Source organism: Rhipicephalus microplus, chromosome 10 (assembly GCF_043290135.1).
Source record: "Rhipicephalus microplus isolate Deutch F79 chromosome 10, USDA_Rmic, whole genome shotgun sequence".
NCBI lineage: Eukaryota > Metazoa > Arthropoda > Arachnida > Ixodida > Ixodidae > Rhipicephalus > Rhipicephalus microplus.
This window is the reverse complement of record NC_134709.1, coordinates 4,813,990-4,830,088: the sequence shown is the minus strand read 5'-3', so window position 1 is coordinate 4,830,088 and position 16,099 is coordinate 4,813,990. Positions and strand designations below refer to the sequence as shown.

General features: G+C 43.1%; 1 protein-coding gene across 3 annotated transcripts in view; it reads right to left on the bottom strand.

The window, feature by feature from the left end:
- Positions 1–2,681: 2,681 nt before the first annotated feature.
- Positions 2,682–16,099, bottom strand: part of LOC119181260 (inactive phospholipase C-like protein 1) — a 142,886-nt gene continuing 129,468 nt past the window's right edge. For all 3 annotated transcript variants that reach the window (XM_075874915.1, XM_075874914.1, XM_037432464.2), the window contains one exon: positions 2,682–15,363. In XM_075874915.1, the coding sequence (XP_075731030.1) occupies positions 15,013–15,363 (351 nt within the window). In that variant the 3' untranslated portion in view covers positions 2,682–15,012. The remainder of the gene's footprint in view (positions 15,364–16,099) is intronic.

Genomic DNA, 16,099 nt, shown 5'->3' with positions numbered 1-16,099 from the left:
ATTCTTTGGTAGGAAACATTGTCTTCTGAGGTAGTGGGATGCGCATTTCGCAACACGATCTCTCACATTGCACGATCCAGTGCACCTGAGGAGCTGACCCCCACAGGAAATGCCGCTTGGGATAGGGGAGGGACAACTTGCTGGTCATGCTTGTCTTCGAATCGTGAGCACATGTCACTCTCTGGATGGTGGCACACGTCTTATGTGTGACCCAGTCCGCGACAGTTTGTGCGTGCAGCTGGGCTTCCCTTGTACTGTGTGCACCTGTACACTTCAAGTAGCGAATGGTGTGAGGTACTGGTACGCGGACAAAGGTGATTAATGCGAAGAGTGTCCTACCCATTCTGCGGACCGCGATGATTTCAGCGTCTGGGTTACGAGTCTGAAGGTCTTGCAGCATCGGCTCCGAAGTTTCCTCCTAGTAGGCTTGGGAGATGACACCACGCACTGCAGCGGGTGGCGGGTAAGCGGCGACAGGGTAACTGGTCGTTCGGAGAACCAATTCTTTGAGTTGGACGAGGTGCAGGGCACCCCACCGCAGCTATAGTGGTCTAGTGGCTAAGGCACTCGGCTGCTGACCCACAGATCGTGGGATCAAATCCCGGCTGCGGCGGCTATATTTTCGATGGAGGCGAAAATGCTGTAGGCTCGTGTGCTCAGTTTTGGGAGCAAGTTAAATAACCTCAGGTGGTCGAACTTTCCGGATCCCTCCGTGTGGACACGGCGTCTCTCATAATCATATCGTGGTTTTGAGAGAAACCTCACATATCATTATTACAAGTTTTAGGGCGGTTGTCTGGTGAGAGGTAGCGACCGTGAAGGTCACTGTGATTGCTTTCAGTTTGCACATCCATGGCTGCCGCGTTTGGGTGCTGCCGGTTGGTGCCGGTGACAGGCTAGCCTCTGGCGAGGCGGGACCTACGGCGTGGTGGTGTGGTTGCCGAGAAGCAGATTTTCCCGCTGCGATCCAGAAGATGTTTGTACTGAAGAATGTATGCAACGGTAGCAAGACGCTCACGTTTAGTAAGCGTTGCACATATCAGGCGAGACACTTGAGCACCGCAGGGTCACACGAAAAGAAGGTATTCGCTCCTCTCATAGATCTACGGGCATGCCATCGTTAGCGTAGACATCACTTCAGGGTCTTACGTACTCGGGGTCTCACCGCCGTCGCCAGCCATCCCTTTAGTGGTGGGAACGAAGCCTGCTGTATAAATTGACACGATAAAGATGACATTAACATGACATAATAATAAAGGCTGATTGCTTTGGGAAAACTTTTAACAATGAAGAATTATGTTTGAGCCTTTTGTAATGGGTTGGAAGCATTCAACGACACACTCATTGCGCGATTCTCATTGTGTGACGCCTAGTTGTTATTTTTCTTTTCTACCAGGCTATAAATTAATGCATACATATGTTAACGTAGTTCCTCCTCGACATGAAGGCGTCTTTTTGCTACAAAGTTTCAAGTAGCGGTATGGCTCTGTGGTAGAATATGAGCTGCCACGGAAAGAGCCCAGATTCCAACACCGTTCCGTATCCTGGATGTTTTTTTTCTTGTTTAGTTCTTTTCTTTCTAATTTCGGCGATAGTGTTTACGGAGACCAGCGGCGGCGGCGGACAACTACGGCGCCAAAAACTGCCTTTGTTGTGATCTCACAACAGCTTTCGCTGTAAAAAAAATGGCTATGGCTTAACTTCGTTATGCTGGGGCTTGCATAGTATGAGGTACGGTTATTGTTTAGCTTGGATCTCTGTACGGTTACGCTTTTCGAGGCGTGCGGCTCGTTCTCCCTCTGTGTCCTCGGCTCGCGCTGCTTCGTCTTGGTCTCGTTACGAAGAAGATGGCGAATCCCATCGAGCCACCCTTTCTACACATGCGATATGCGATGCAACGCCGGCTCCTCCTCTGTTGCTGCAACGTGGTTTCACCGGCTCTCCCATCTTCAATAGACAGTTGTCGTGCGCTCCTCTCCCATTTCGCTACCTCTTCCCACCAACATTCCTGTTTTCTTTTTTTTTTCTGAATGAATAAAGAATGCCAGATGGGACGGTAAGCGGCGCCGCCTGTTGCGGCGGTTGATAGGCATCGACTGAGCTCGCGGTGTCGCCAGAGGCCACAGCAATACAGCGAGAATACGGCAGATGTAGCGCTCCCTACAAGAGAGAGAGAGAGATAAATAGAGAGGAAAGGCAGGGATGTTAACCAAGCTTGGCTCGGTTGGCTACCCTACACTTGGTGTGGGGAAAAGGAAGAATAATAGAACGGAAAGAGATAGAAAAGAAGAGGAGTAAGAAAGAGAAGCATGAATAGTCAGCTCGAGACTACACAGCACGGTCTCGCACAGTTCTTTCACAAGCGGTCTAGAAGTCTGGTGGTCCTTAAAAAGTACAAGAGGGCTTTCGTGGCTTTGCACGTATAAGAAGCCGTCGGCCAAGGTCCCAGGATCTTCTCTTCTGTAAGCGGCCGTGAATCCAGCTGACAGAGCTTGGCTTCCATAATACGTCGTTCGGTCTGGTATGCTGGGCAATGACATAGAATGTGTTCAAGCCTTTCCTCGCAGGCGCAGATGTTGCATGCCGAAGTGCTCGCCATTCCAAGGAGACCCTACAAACGAAAGCAAGCACAAGCCATGCCCACGGTATACCGACAGGAAAGAAACATTTTTACTATATGGTGCATAAATAATGGTAACCGCTTTCCTTTAATAAAACACCAGTGTACAGAGACAGAACACACTTTTCGGTTCAAGTGTTAAAGGTACTCTTGCAACATCAATTCATGTCACTTTGCATTGAACAGCTCTTTAAACATACTAAGAAAAATAAAAATGCATGATGACAAAACAATAGACTAGTTGAACTCTTTGAAGGAACTGTGGGTAACTCTATTCAGTCAAGTTCACTGGACAAAAGCACACTTTGCACTGAAGGCGGAAGTCGAGAGGAATATTAACAAAATGGAATGAATGGCCTGAGTGCATTAAATGCGCAAGTAGTCACAGTGCTGCCACTTCAGTGTATCTAGATTCATTCCAATGTATTGTCAGAGTGTCAGCATGTGAGACTCCAAGAACCATGATGCAGTCTAAGTGGATCGTCGAAATTCAAGAGTTGAGCGAATCAGGAATCTCTTGTGGCTATGAAGAACATATGGACGCCAACATACGATCAGAATTCAACTTTGACGATAAGGACTGGAGGGTTATTCTATAGGAGTCCACTAGGTGGACTTTTACACTCCCCCCCCCCCCCCCTCCCCGTTCTCTCCTCATATTTTCGTAATCTTGCAATTAAAAAGAGATTTCAAATTTCCGTCCAGTAACCATTAGAGGAGTGAATGACCAATCGCGGCTCAGACCATGCAGACCTGAATGCCCCATGCGACATATTTTTGCTCGATACAGCATGATTCTGAAACATTTAGTCCGACTTGTCAGAAACATAGCAAAATTACATAAACATTTCACCACCCATGCAGGTGGCGTCCTCAGTGCACATTTAGGTGCAGTATGTGGATCACTTCTGTACAAGAAAACAGCGGAACTTGATGTGCTAATTTTACTTTAATGGTTATTGCCTTTTGAAATCTATTTTCTGGGGCCGTGCAAACAATAGCCTGTAGATTAAATAGCAATCACAAAGACTATATGGTGCGAGAATTGTGCATAACTGAATGACCAGCAAATGCCATGAATGCAATATCACTGGCTAGCTGGACAAACCAGATAAAGGAGTCCCATTTGTAGTTTGGTAGGCCAACATTACTGGATGGTCATCACTCTTAATACTATGATATCAACAAGTGTAAAGGCCACATGATAATGACAGACCACTTTCATAATTTAAAGCATTCATTAGGGTGGCCTCTTATAAGCTAATGCATCTCTTTTTTGTACAATGGCGTACTAATTCTGTGTCAAAGCAGAATGGAATATTTTTTATCAAACATAAGCTGCTTCACTTGATGACAAAAATAAAATTGGCTGAAAGAAGGATGATCAGACGGGACAAGGTACCACTGCAGTATGTGGTTAGCGAGCTCACTTAATAGCATTTCAGATACGCACAGCTGCCGAAGATGAAGGTTGGGGGAATAATTTTTTAGTAGAACTATCTTCACAACGCAGTGTTTTTATTCATTGTATTGTTTGCACTGATAGTGTGCATGCATTAAGAACTTGATGACCCAACCCTTCTTTAAACAGTCTGAAATCCACATGCCGGCTCCAATGTCTCTGTCTATTTGTTTACAGACAACAAGAAAGTTCTCGTCAATGGATCAAACCACATCTGGCGGATATACTGTAAGATTTCTAATGGCAGCACTGGAACCAAACATGGCTCACATATGCGTGAGAGATGGCAACCTAAATAAAAAGTCAGAAACTGTCATGCATGACTTTGAGAGCACAAACACACGTGATGCGTGATATAGGAAAGATCTTCTCGATGCTGACACAATGTGCTCTCGTGCTTTTACGAGTTCACCAATACTAGAGATTCAGTGATCACTAACACACTGCAACTCAAGAAGTCAAATTTTACAAATCTCTGTCAGTAAATGTCATGATGAATGTCGGGCGGTTCAATGGTAAAGTGAAACAGCCCAAAAGGGAAGCTGCAGAGCTTTTTTTTTTTTTCAAACACTTGGCAAATGTTTTTTCCCAACCTACGAACACAGTGCATGTGTAAATGCCAACACGAATGAAAACAGCTGAATGTCACAAAGTGTACTTTAATAATTTAGTCAGGGCTTCATACTTGGCATCTTCTTTAACTAAGCTTAATTACCCATTCACTGTAATGATTCTCAATAAGTGTAATTATCATGTCACTTAATTATCTGGTTAACATACTGTAACTATCCTGTTAATGTAATTATCCATTCACAAAAACAAGTGTAGATCTGACAGAATGCTAACTTAACCACAACTTCACAAACTTTACACATAAAAGCTGCTAGATGCAATAAGAACATCGGCTTTTCATTTTTTAAAGCCTTGCTACGAAACCGTAGACCGGACCTCCAAAGAGTTAAATTTTCACCAACATTATCAAATCTCGCAAGTTCTGTTGCAGCAACACTTCAGCTTCCCTTCAGTTGGTTGAACTGAATAGAAACCTCATAGCATTGTACACTTGAAAATGAGCACACCATGAAAATGGCTCTGTGAGTGCATAATTATGTATGCCCAGGGTTTGTGATCTAATGCAGCTTCAACAAGAACAATTTTTTTGAAGTCTTGAACAGCAAAGGCAAGAAATCGTGAATGTTCTTTAAAAAATTACTGTATTTTTTCTTTTTAGTGGCTAATCACATTAACAACTGGGTGCTGTGCATGTGCTACGTTGGTAACAGTCAACTTTCACTTAGAGTGGTGCGTAAGATAGTTCACCGATTAGAAGGAAAAAAGGACCGTTAAGAGGAGACCCTGCTTGAAAAAGGGCTTTTTTTTCAGCACATCGTTAAACATTCACAGGTTATGTATTTTTATCAAGTGATTTCAGACATGCAATTATTGTTTTAAAACAAAACACACAGTTTTGGAACTACGTGTATTCAACAGTTTTTGTATTCTTAGGAGCAATATTTATCACTGAACTGTGTGAGAGAGCAAATAAACAAATCACAACAACTTTGAATCAATACTGTATGCAGTAAAACAAGAATAGATGTTCTAAACCCACTTCAACAAAAGTTATGGTACGTTGAACATTTGCAAGAGTGAGCTATGTCAAGCTGGATCGAACTGGGATCAAGCTGGGAATGTTCAGCTAATTATAACTTTTGTTCAAATGGGCCTAGGACACACCTGTTTTACTGTATACAGCACTCATTCCAGGTAATTGTGATATCTAACTTGCTTTGTAACTCACAATTAATAAATAAATCTCGCTTCTAACAATATACACGAAACATTTTACATTTTAGAAACAGTAAGTTGTGCTACAAAATTAATTTTGTAATTGAAGTCGAGACACTAAAACAAAAATCTGCAAATGTTTCATCAAGATCTGTTCAAAATAAAAATATGTATCTCAAGCAGGGTCTCAGCACTGGAATGCTGTGGTTCAGAGTACGGGTAAACTAGAAAATGTGGATTGTCTTCCAAAACACTCGTCAGCTCGCATAACCTTTTCATTTTAGCAGTGCTTTAAAAAAAGAACAACATAATTTCTTGTTGAGTGTTAAATGTCAGTGTTGACAGTAAGTAACATTTGCTTCAACAAGATGGTCAAAAGAGGGGCCGCAAAATTGCTTTCCTATGGGCAGACACAATGACATAGCCTGGTGTTTGGTAGGTTATATAGTTTGCTGGTGCGCTTTTAGAAAGACCAATACCTCTTTCAGTAAAGGTGTGTACGACGGTAGCCATCAAGTTTTGAGACGTGTCATGCTATGCGAGGTTCTTCAAATGGCTTGAAACACAGTGTGCACATTTGTGTAAGCTTCCCGAGTGAACAAGTAGCTGTCATTCAACTTCCTCGTGCTGTGTATCCCTGCCCAGGATCACTATGCTGGATACGCTACCATGTTTTTTTTTACAATTGTTCTACCAAAAAGCAAACTTTGCATGTGCTTCAAGCCTAATATTTGATTCTTTTTAGGCAAGGACTAAAGCTGACTAATTGAAAAATTAGATTTTTATTTTCAGGCTAATTATCACAAATTACCAAAATTCAAACAAAACCATACATTCCTTCATTTTATTGGAACGTAATACTGAGTGCCTTGAAATGATGCCATCCAAATTTGACGTATTTGCAGACATCAAATCATAATTTGTGCCTGTAGCATATGAGATCTGAAAGTTATGACGAAACAGCAGTGGAAATTCCACCAGGTTCAGAAATGACTGTAGGTATCTACCCCAGCTTTTCTAAAAATTTGCCTTTCACATCGGTTGGCATAATGGTTGGACTCTCTTGACATCTCTGGCTTGGATAAGCATTTGCTAATGCTCACTTCCATGACATCAGGATGGCCTGAAGTCTGTAACGTCAACTACATAAGTGCAACAAGAAAGTTGCCCAACCTCTCAGCGATTGTTATCATTTCATTGTGCAGATAAGAGTCGCCAGCTCCACTTATAATAAATGCATTTGCGCTTCTTCACTTGGGGAGCATTTGGAGCAATGTTTGGAGCAGCAAAATGTTACTTTTAGAGTCCTACGACCCAAATTGGAAGCAGGTTACAGTAAAAAAGGCATCAATTTTTTATCATGAAAGACCAAATTTGGAGCAGTATAAAACAGATGGCTTAAGTTTAGAAAAAAAAACTATATGTACAAGCCATTTCATTTCACCTAAATCAAGCAGAGTGAAGATGGGCACCATCTTTTCTAAGAAAGTAGTGTTTTAAACCACACCACTAAGCAAACAATGCCCCATTAATTTGCTGCACCCCTAAAGTCTGTCCTTTGACAGACTGCAAATTCAAATGTAACTTTGCCAAGCTGGCAACGGTGAAATTTAGAAAAATCATAAAGCAGAGGAGTAGGGTGGCGAAAAAAATTACTGGAGTACGATTTTTTAGGGCAGCAGAAATGTCATTCAATACTCAAAATGATTGCAAGTAACTTTTGTAAGACGTCAGCAATCATACTAGCACTCCTAATTATGTAGCAGATACATGCATGAATAAGTGAACACAATGTGCTGTGTCCCGTGACTAGCGCTAATAACCCCTTCGAAATCATAAAGCGCTTATCCACAAGACAATGGTGTACTGCGGGAAAGGTAGTTTTAACTGCATTCTGCGCGGGTTAGAACAAAGCCCACAAAATTTCGAACAGCACCCCACTCCCCCCTTTTTGTTTTCTTCTATGGTGGCGGTTAGATTTAGAGCACAACTCCTCAGCTCGCTTGCAAGGCGTGTTCGACGAGATAAAGTAACAACAGCATGCACCCATTAGCCCGGCGAAGGCACCAAATATTTATCGGTGGGACGGCACAACTCCCAGACAGAAAAAGGTTTTATGTGCAGGTTTTGTGGAAACCAACGTGATGGCTGGCAACGCTGGCATTCACAGCACATTAAGTTTGTTCGCATGCTGAAAACGTGGCATACGCTTTAAACTTCCTAGCATGTCATTACCGTGTTTGGTCACAAGAAAATTCATATCACCTGAGAAGGATTTGGTGGCTACAACAACACATTTTTTTACTCCATAGCATTAAAAAGCTTGTTTCACGAAAATTTTGGTGTCGGTGTCGTTGGTTGTGAGCGAAAAATCCTCATCTTATCTGTGACCGAAAAATACAGAAAGATGCAAATAAAATAAAGCTGGTGGTTGGACGCTGCTGCCGTCCAACCACCAGCTGGGGTGGCATTGCCAGCACGAGTACTGCATCTCGGGGCGCGGCCTGGCCTGCTGTTCTCTTCCTTGCCGGGGGCATCGTGGATCTCGGCGAGGCATCTCCGTGTTCAGCCGTTCGGCACAGGGACGGACGTGGCCTGGCTAATGGTCGCGGTTGCGCCGAGCATCGCGTCTCGACGCAAGCTGTTTGCTGGACGGGCTGGCCATTTACACGCATGGAGCATAGCGTCTCCGATGCGGGTTGACTGCTCCGTAGTCGCACCCACGCCCCCACTCCGCCAAGCGTCATCGTCACCATAGCGTCGCGCATCGAGACGCACCCTGCTCTTGATCGCCTGTCGCCACCTCCTGCCCTGCACCTCGGCGTCCGTCGGGCCCCCTATCTCATCGTGAGATTTTGGAACTTTCGTCTTGAACTCGCGTTCTATAGTTTTCTCATTCGATCAGACAGTTTGTTACTTATTCGCCTTCGTGGTTTTTGGTTCTATGTTCTATTTTTATCTTTCGTGCTCTGTCATAAACGCCGTGTGTGTTGTTACCGCGTCGTCTTAAAGTCCATTTCTCCTCGCACGACACGCTTGTTTTGCGTGTCATGCGAGGAGAAATGGACTTTGAGACGACGCGGCAAGGAAGAGAACAGCAGGCCAGGCCGCGCCCCGAGATGCAGTACTCGTGCCAGCAATGCCGCCCCAGCTGGTGGTTGGACGGCAACAGCGTGGACGGCCGCGTTATCTGGCCGGAACCTGGATCGTCTGCGTCCGACGCTTCGGCCAGGTCTTCCGTCTGAGTGGGAACCAAGCCAGGTTGGTGGGATTGAAGTGGAGATCGAACCCGGGTTGTTCGTGTGGCAAGCGGCTGTTCTACCGCACGGCCACGCCTCTGCTTGTGGAAACAGTGAAAAGAACTTTCTCTGCTTAGAAATTCAGTGAAAGTACCTTTCATGCTTCACAAACACACGCGTCCTGTATATATGCTTCGCAATGCCACATTAAATATTGCAGTTACAATGCCTGCTCAAGCGCCTGTTGCCAACAGGCTTCAGAATATGTTATTGTCATAATGGCTCTGTGGTCGAAAGTCAGTGCCCCGCAACAAAAGGCACACATGCTACTGCACGTATTCCCTTATAAAGCCACGTAGTGGGTGCATAGCAGATTCGAACAGGTTTCATGCACTTAGTGTTTGAAGTACACACTACGAACAGGATGTTGCTATAGCGTTCAACTTTTAAACACGAAGCTTTAGGGTCCCCTAATTTTTTGTCTTGAAGTTACGGCGTCCTGCTGATAGGTAACCACTGCGGTCAGGATACTGATGAACGCGTGGCATCGTTACTTTATCTGGCCGATCGCGTCTCGCAAATGTCCTTGCCTAAATAGTATATATCTTACACCCGGTTTTAGGCCTAGGGTTTGCATGCTTGGATTGATGATGCAAGCTGTAGGTGGCCAAAGTGGTCTTCATTTCTCCCTGAAATTAGAGCACCTAAGGCTGCTCGGGCATTTTGGCGCAGTGTAGCAAAATTTCAACAAATGTCATGGTTTTGGCGCAGCTCAGTGCAACAGTGGAGAATCGTATCAAACCAGTGCAGCTGATGCACCCTGGTTCACTGAATCGCTTGCAGAATTTTACAGCTGCTTTTTCAGTTTTTTTTATTGCAGGGGGGGGGGGAGCTTATTTGCATTTTTCAAGTGAATATAGTTATTTTAGTGATCATGTCCACAAATTGCAAGTTTGTCAAGGATGTTGAGTAGTTGAGTGCTGAAGTCAAACATACATTGCGAGAATCAAGAAGTTACGCTAATCATGCACAGGCAAACATGCATTAAACTGAATGGAGACTACCCAGGAGACATTGTGTAAAAAGAAATATACGCTTTCGTTCATAGTTGAGCATATTTTTGCTGTACAAAATAGCTAATGTGCCTTTTTCAACTCCCCTGTGTACTCAAGTCACATTTTCTATTAGAATTAAAATATTTTCGTTTACGAGAAAATTCCATAAATTCTCATTTTTGGGGGCTTTTGTCTTAAATCCTGGCTTTTCAGCTCACAAGCCTCTAGCAACTCTCATGCAGATAGAAACTCTCCAGATCTGGCTTGACGAAACCTACAACCGTGCCCTGACAGAAGCCACAATTATTAGCCTCAGGTGCCAGTTATGGTCAGCCCAAGGTTCTCTAAGGGTACTTACTTTAACCCCGTTATAATGAAACCAGATATAACGAAATATTGGTAATAATGAAGTAAGCAAAAAATAGTCTTGCAAAGTCTGACTATAGTGCTTGAAATAAGCGTTTATACCAAATTTTTTGATATAACAAACTTATTATTATGTAAGATAAAACTTTGTTATAATAAGGTTTGAATGCATTCGTGTTATTTTTAAAAGGGAATCAAGAATTATTCAAAAGCTAAAGCTTGAAAACAGCTTTTCCTTTCTCTTTTTGTTTTCTCATGTTTCCCAAGGAAAAAAAAAAAGCATTACCTTCCCTTTGTGTACAGAAACCACATTTTGAGGATACTATACAAACAAGCGAACCCCATTCCAAAGAAAGCCTCGTAAAAGAAATTTTTTTTTTGTACAGTGGGTATTAAGTTAATGAATCGCAAGTTTTCTTTGTAACCATAGTACACTTAATGTACAACTTCCCGTTAACTGGTTGCTTCCTAAGCGCCTCCTTGCTGACAAGTAACCACTGAATATCGACTGTCACTTTTAACAAGTTCGTTTAAATTTGAATATGTGAGTCAGCAACACACCAAATAGTTCAAAGTAGTCCTGCTGTGTGATACTCGTCAGCAAGTAGCCTCTGTTTCAAATAATTGTAAGGAAAAACAAATCAACCTTTAGATATATGTGCTTCAGCATTTCAGTTGCACCATGATTACTCTGACCTAATTTACAGAGGTCTCTAGAGTAAGCATCTACCAACAGTTATATGGTACGTATCACTTTGCTCTTGGACAACAGATTTTTCAACAAATGCAACAAGTGCCTCTGCTATTGAGAAGTGGTGCCCACATGAGGGTGTACTAGTGGTACAAAACCCCAGGCAAAGGATTTTAATGAGACAAAACATTGTCTGATAGCAAGCGCAACATCTCTGCAATAGTTAACTAACCAGTCAAGTGTGCAGGGCTGTGAATCCTGTGTCAATAATATAAACTCTAGCCACAATAACAATTCATCAAAAAACAATAGTGTTCCAGTAGGAGTAGAGTTATCTGCATAGTTCAAGCAGTAAACACAAGTCACAAGCCTCAGCTCAGACAGAACGGTTGCACAGCTTAAGCAAGGCTCCTTATACAAATGGGCGCTGAGATATGAGCCTCAAATTCACCTATCACAAGTAAGCCACAAAATTTCTTGAGACAAAGAATGCACACAGTACTGATGTAATTGCAGGACAGGGATAGTGAAGCACGTTGATCACCCTGATGAAACAGTATGAAAAAAAAAAGCTTGATTGTTTTAGCTACAGCCACAAATAACCGTAAATAAAACGAAGACAGTGAAACAAATAAAGAACGGCAATTTGAGAGCAGTCCGATTACAAGGAATATCATGCGTGTAAGTGTTTGCTTGAACCTTGATAATTCAAACATTCTGGTGACACTTGACCACAGTTATGCTGAGCTCCATCGTGTTGTCAAGCAAGAATAAAATCCTCCTCAACATCTCTCTTCTTTTTTTCTGTCCTAACAATGTTCAAAACTGTTCAAACAATGTAATGCACAAAATATGACAAAAACTGCCAACACCTGTGCTTGAAGCTTTAAGTGCACTGCCAATTTAGTACACTGCCAAAGTAAACCCTCCTCAACATCTTTTTTTACCCCACTTGCATGTACACTTCCAAAAATAACAGTTCAAACAATGTTGAGCTTGCACAACGTATGAGAAACTGCCAAAACTTGCACATGAAGCTTTCAGTGCAGTGCCAATTTCTGTGCACTGCCAAAATAAATCCTCAAGATCTTTCTTCTTTTATATCGCACTTGCACATCGAGTACCAAAAAGAACTGTTCAAAGCATGTACTGTGCAAAATATGAGAAACTGCCAACAACTAGGTTTGAATGCTTGAAGCTTTAAGTGCACTGCCAAAGTAGCATGTTATGAATGTGGAGAAAAAAATAAGACAAATACAGTGCTAGCTTTAAACAATTTAATTTTATGCAAGAAGTTGGGGGCCAATACACCCAACAAAATAGTTCACTGTAGATATGGAGCACAGGGCAGCTGAGTGATCACTCATTTATCGACAAGTACTAAAGAAAGTTTCACTTATGGGCTAAGTAATAAAAATGCTGAGGCTGTTTTTCTTGTTAGCTTATTGAAACGTCACAAGCCTTTTTTTCTACAAGGCATGTGCAGACTTTCAATTCCTTACTGATTGAGATGAAACTTGCTGAGTTTGTGTACATTTGTGTGCAGATTTCAAATAAGCAATTATTTTGTTAGTATAATAAGTATGTTAAGTATCAAGCATTTCAAATGCTTTTTGAGAGCTGAGTTTGACTTAAATCGATAGAGAACTTTCACAAAAGTCTTTAGGTGCAATGTCCTCCCCGAACTTTCTTGCCCAGTACATGATCATCCCAAAGTGAAAACAACAGATTGGGAATTAGCCAGTAATTGCTTCATTGGTTCTTTTGTCCATGTCTGATTCGATTCTAGAAAATAAAGCGAAATAGCAACACTACTCTTTCGGTACACTTCAACACTGCCTAACAATATCCTAGCCTTGCAACAAACAGTACCTTTGTGACCATGCAGCATACACATTATGCAGCAGGCTTTCACAGGCAACAACTTGAATTATGCACACATTCCGTAAGTCACTCTATCACAAAGCAGCTGCAGCAAATGCCACTAGAGATTTGTGTTCCTTGTCACCTCTCCGAAGCAAAAAGTGCAGGAGCTCCCTCCGATTACGATAACCCTTTCCTCAACTGCGAGTGAAAAGTACAGCTTGAGCTCAGTCTACTGTACTGACAACAGCCAAACAACAAAGTGTACCCCACAACAAAACTAGCTAGAGGTGATCCAGCAAGCCACCGTCACTCCGAAGGATTCTGTCAACACGTGAAAGGTAAAGAAGGTCTTCCTCCTTCTGCGTAATAAGTTAAAGCAAAAAGGTGAACACTGGTCAGTTAATATGTACAGACTCTCAGCAGAGAGCATAACATCTAAGCTGGCTGTGCAAGGCCCTCTGTATGCCGAAAACAGAGGACATTTAGGCCAAGCACTCTCAAGGTTCAGTTATGGTCTTGGGAATGACAGACATCTTCATAAGGTTCCAACTATGTACACGTGGATGACTTGAGGTAAGCCACCTGCAGATGCCACGCCAAACACGGCAATTCGTCGACCGCATTTACAGAAAGCTGTCGGACAGTGACTATCACTGTTTCTTGTCAAGCTCGTGCCAATGCTACAGTTGCAAACGTGGGATCACCTTGATTGTGATACCATACTGAACACCTGGGATCGATATCCTCTCTGAAGAGCATGGGCAAGCCTCAAGTCGAAGGTTCACACATGTCGTCACAGCTGTGAAAGGCACCTTGACACCATTGGCACAGGCAATGCATACACAGATGTACACTTGGTTGCACACAAGTTGCAGTGGCTGTATTTGTGCAGCAGGCACACAAGCTCAACAGTACAGCTCTGTAGTTCTGTGCAGCAGAAGGAAGACTCAGAGCTATATATGCTAACTCATTATGCACAAAATAAAGTAGTCTTTGTGTCAAGCTAGACCCGTGGCATCAGACCAGTAAGCACATACATAGTATGCAGCTGACGATTGTAACAGTAAATGACAAAGCAGTAGTTTACAGAGGGATAACTGGGACCAACCTGCAGCAAAGGTTGCCTCAGAAAGCAGTGTGACACTGACTCAATTTGCCGTTTAACGATGCTCTATCTCTTCAGCAACATATCTTTCTTTATTCAGATTCAACCATGCTGCACAGAACTGCCGAGACAAAAGTCCTTCAGTAATTATTTGGCCCAAAACCTACTGGCTGCAGTGCTGCACAGGACATGATGACCTTGGAATTGAGACAAGCCCATGGACTCTTTAAAAATGTGCATTTGTGCAAGTGGTCGTCCACTGGCTACTCATGTCAGCATGCGCACAGCTCTCGTAAATTATTACTAAAACTTCCAGTGCAGTCGTCTCCATTTGACTAGCACACTATGCTGAATTTTGAATCGTGGCTCTGTCTGGGCTAAGAACTCACTCTTTACAACATCCACAGCTACAGACATTAGCAGATATGAACACTTGCTGCAAGCACAGCCAAGTCACGAGTTGATAGTGCTTGCACCTTCTCACTGCTTGTCAGAAACAATGCTCTATGTGAACCAAGACATGGTTTCACACCCTTCCAAGATGACACGTTAGCCAAGCTTTGCATGGTAAGTAGGAAGATGACTTCACAAAGAAACAAAGTGTTACTTCTCTTGTTTCACCCGTTCGCTAAGATCAAATGTCCACACAACCGTACATGTTGGCCGGCCATGCAAGCAGCATGGATGGAACTTTCAAAACATGCACAGCTACCGTTCTGTCACCTGCTGATTTTTCTGAAGGTCGGGCATGTGTATGACTTAGTGATCCCGTTGCACTTCACAGCATAGTTCGAGGGGTTCTGCAGAGCTGCTGCGACGACTAGAGCGATGTTCCGAGCTCCGCAGGATTCGGTGCCTGCTTCACCCGAGGCGACGGTGAAGGAGTGAGCGGTGGCTCTCCTCCGTTGGAATTTCCCATTGCACCGACGGCCTCCAGAGAGGTTAGAGGTGCAGGGTGGTTCGATGTCTTTTTGAGGATACCGCGTATTCGGGTGTCACTGCCACCTGGGGATGTCGGCGTCGGCGGAGGTGGTTGTGGGCAGCCGAGTGTGTTGGCCCCCGGCGGAGAAAGCGTGCTTCCCGTAGAAGATGACGCAGACTGTGTGCGCGATGACGACCCTTCTCTTTCTCGCTGGTAGAGCCGTCTTGCAGTCTGCCCAAGTCGTAGTACCTGAATGCAATACATAGGAGAGGAGAATAAAAAGATTAAACAAATACTGCTTAAGTTTATTAAACGCAAAGCTAAAACCTGAAAGCAAAACTAGTCAGACATGCTTGGTGAGAGCACAATATAAATTTATTTCCCTTGAAATACTACTGAGAAATGCACTGCTTTTTTGGGAAAAAAAAGAAGACCACACGAATATTACTACAGTTTTCGTGCTGTTCTATGAAAAACATTTAAGTAGATCTGACAGCGTTTCCATGCCCTATCAATGATGGAAACTCGAGCTGACCAGAGAGAAAGGAGAGCTTAGATGTCATTTGTCTTGGCTCGTACTATTGATCATGTATGTCTGTAATGTGAGCCAGCTTATTAGAATGGGGCTGAATTTCAGTATTCATAAGGAATAGAGAAGGACACACACACCTGGAGTAAACTTACGACTAACGATTTTATTTGCAATCACACAACTATTTATGCAATAACAGTAGAGCGACAAAAACCGAGGGGACAAGCGAATATACAGCACAGAGAATACAAGTGTCATCACTAATCACATGACAGTCTGTGCCCACCTATGTCAAAGCAACGAATCAACATACTTCTTTTCCTAAGCCTAAAAAGCTATAAAGTAGGCGGGTACAGATTCTTGTGTGATTAATAACGACGCGTGAGTGCTCTGTGCTGTATATTCACATGTAATAATGTATAAAGTCCCGACACCACGATATGACCTTAACAG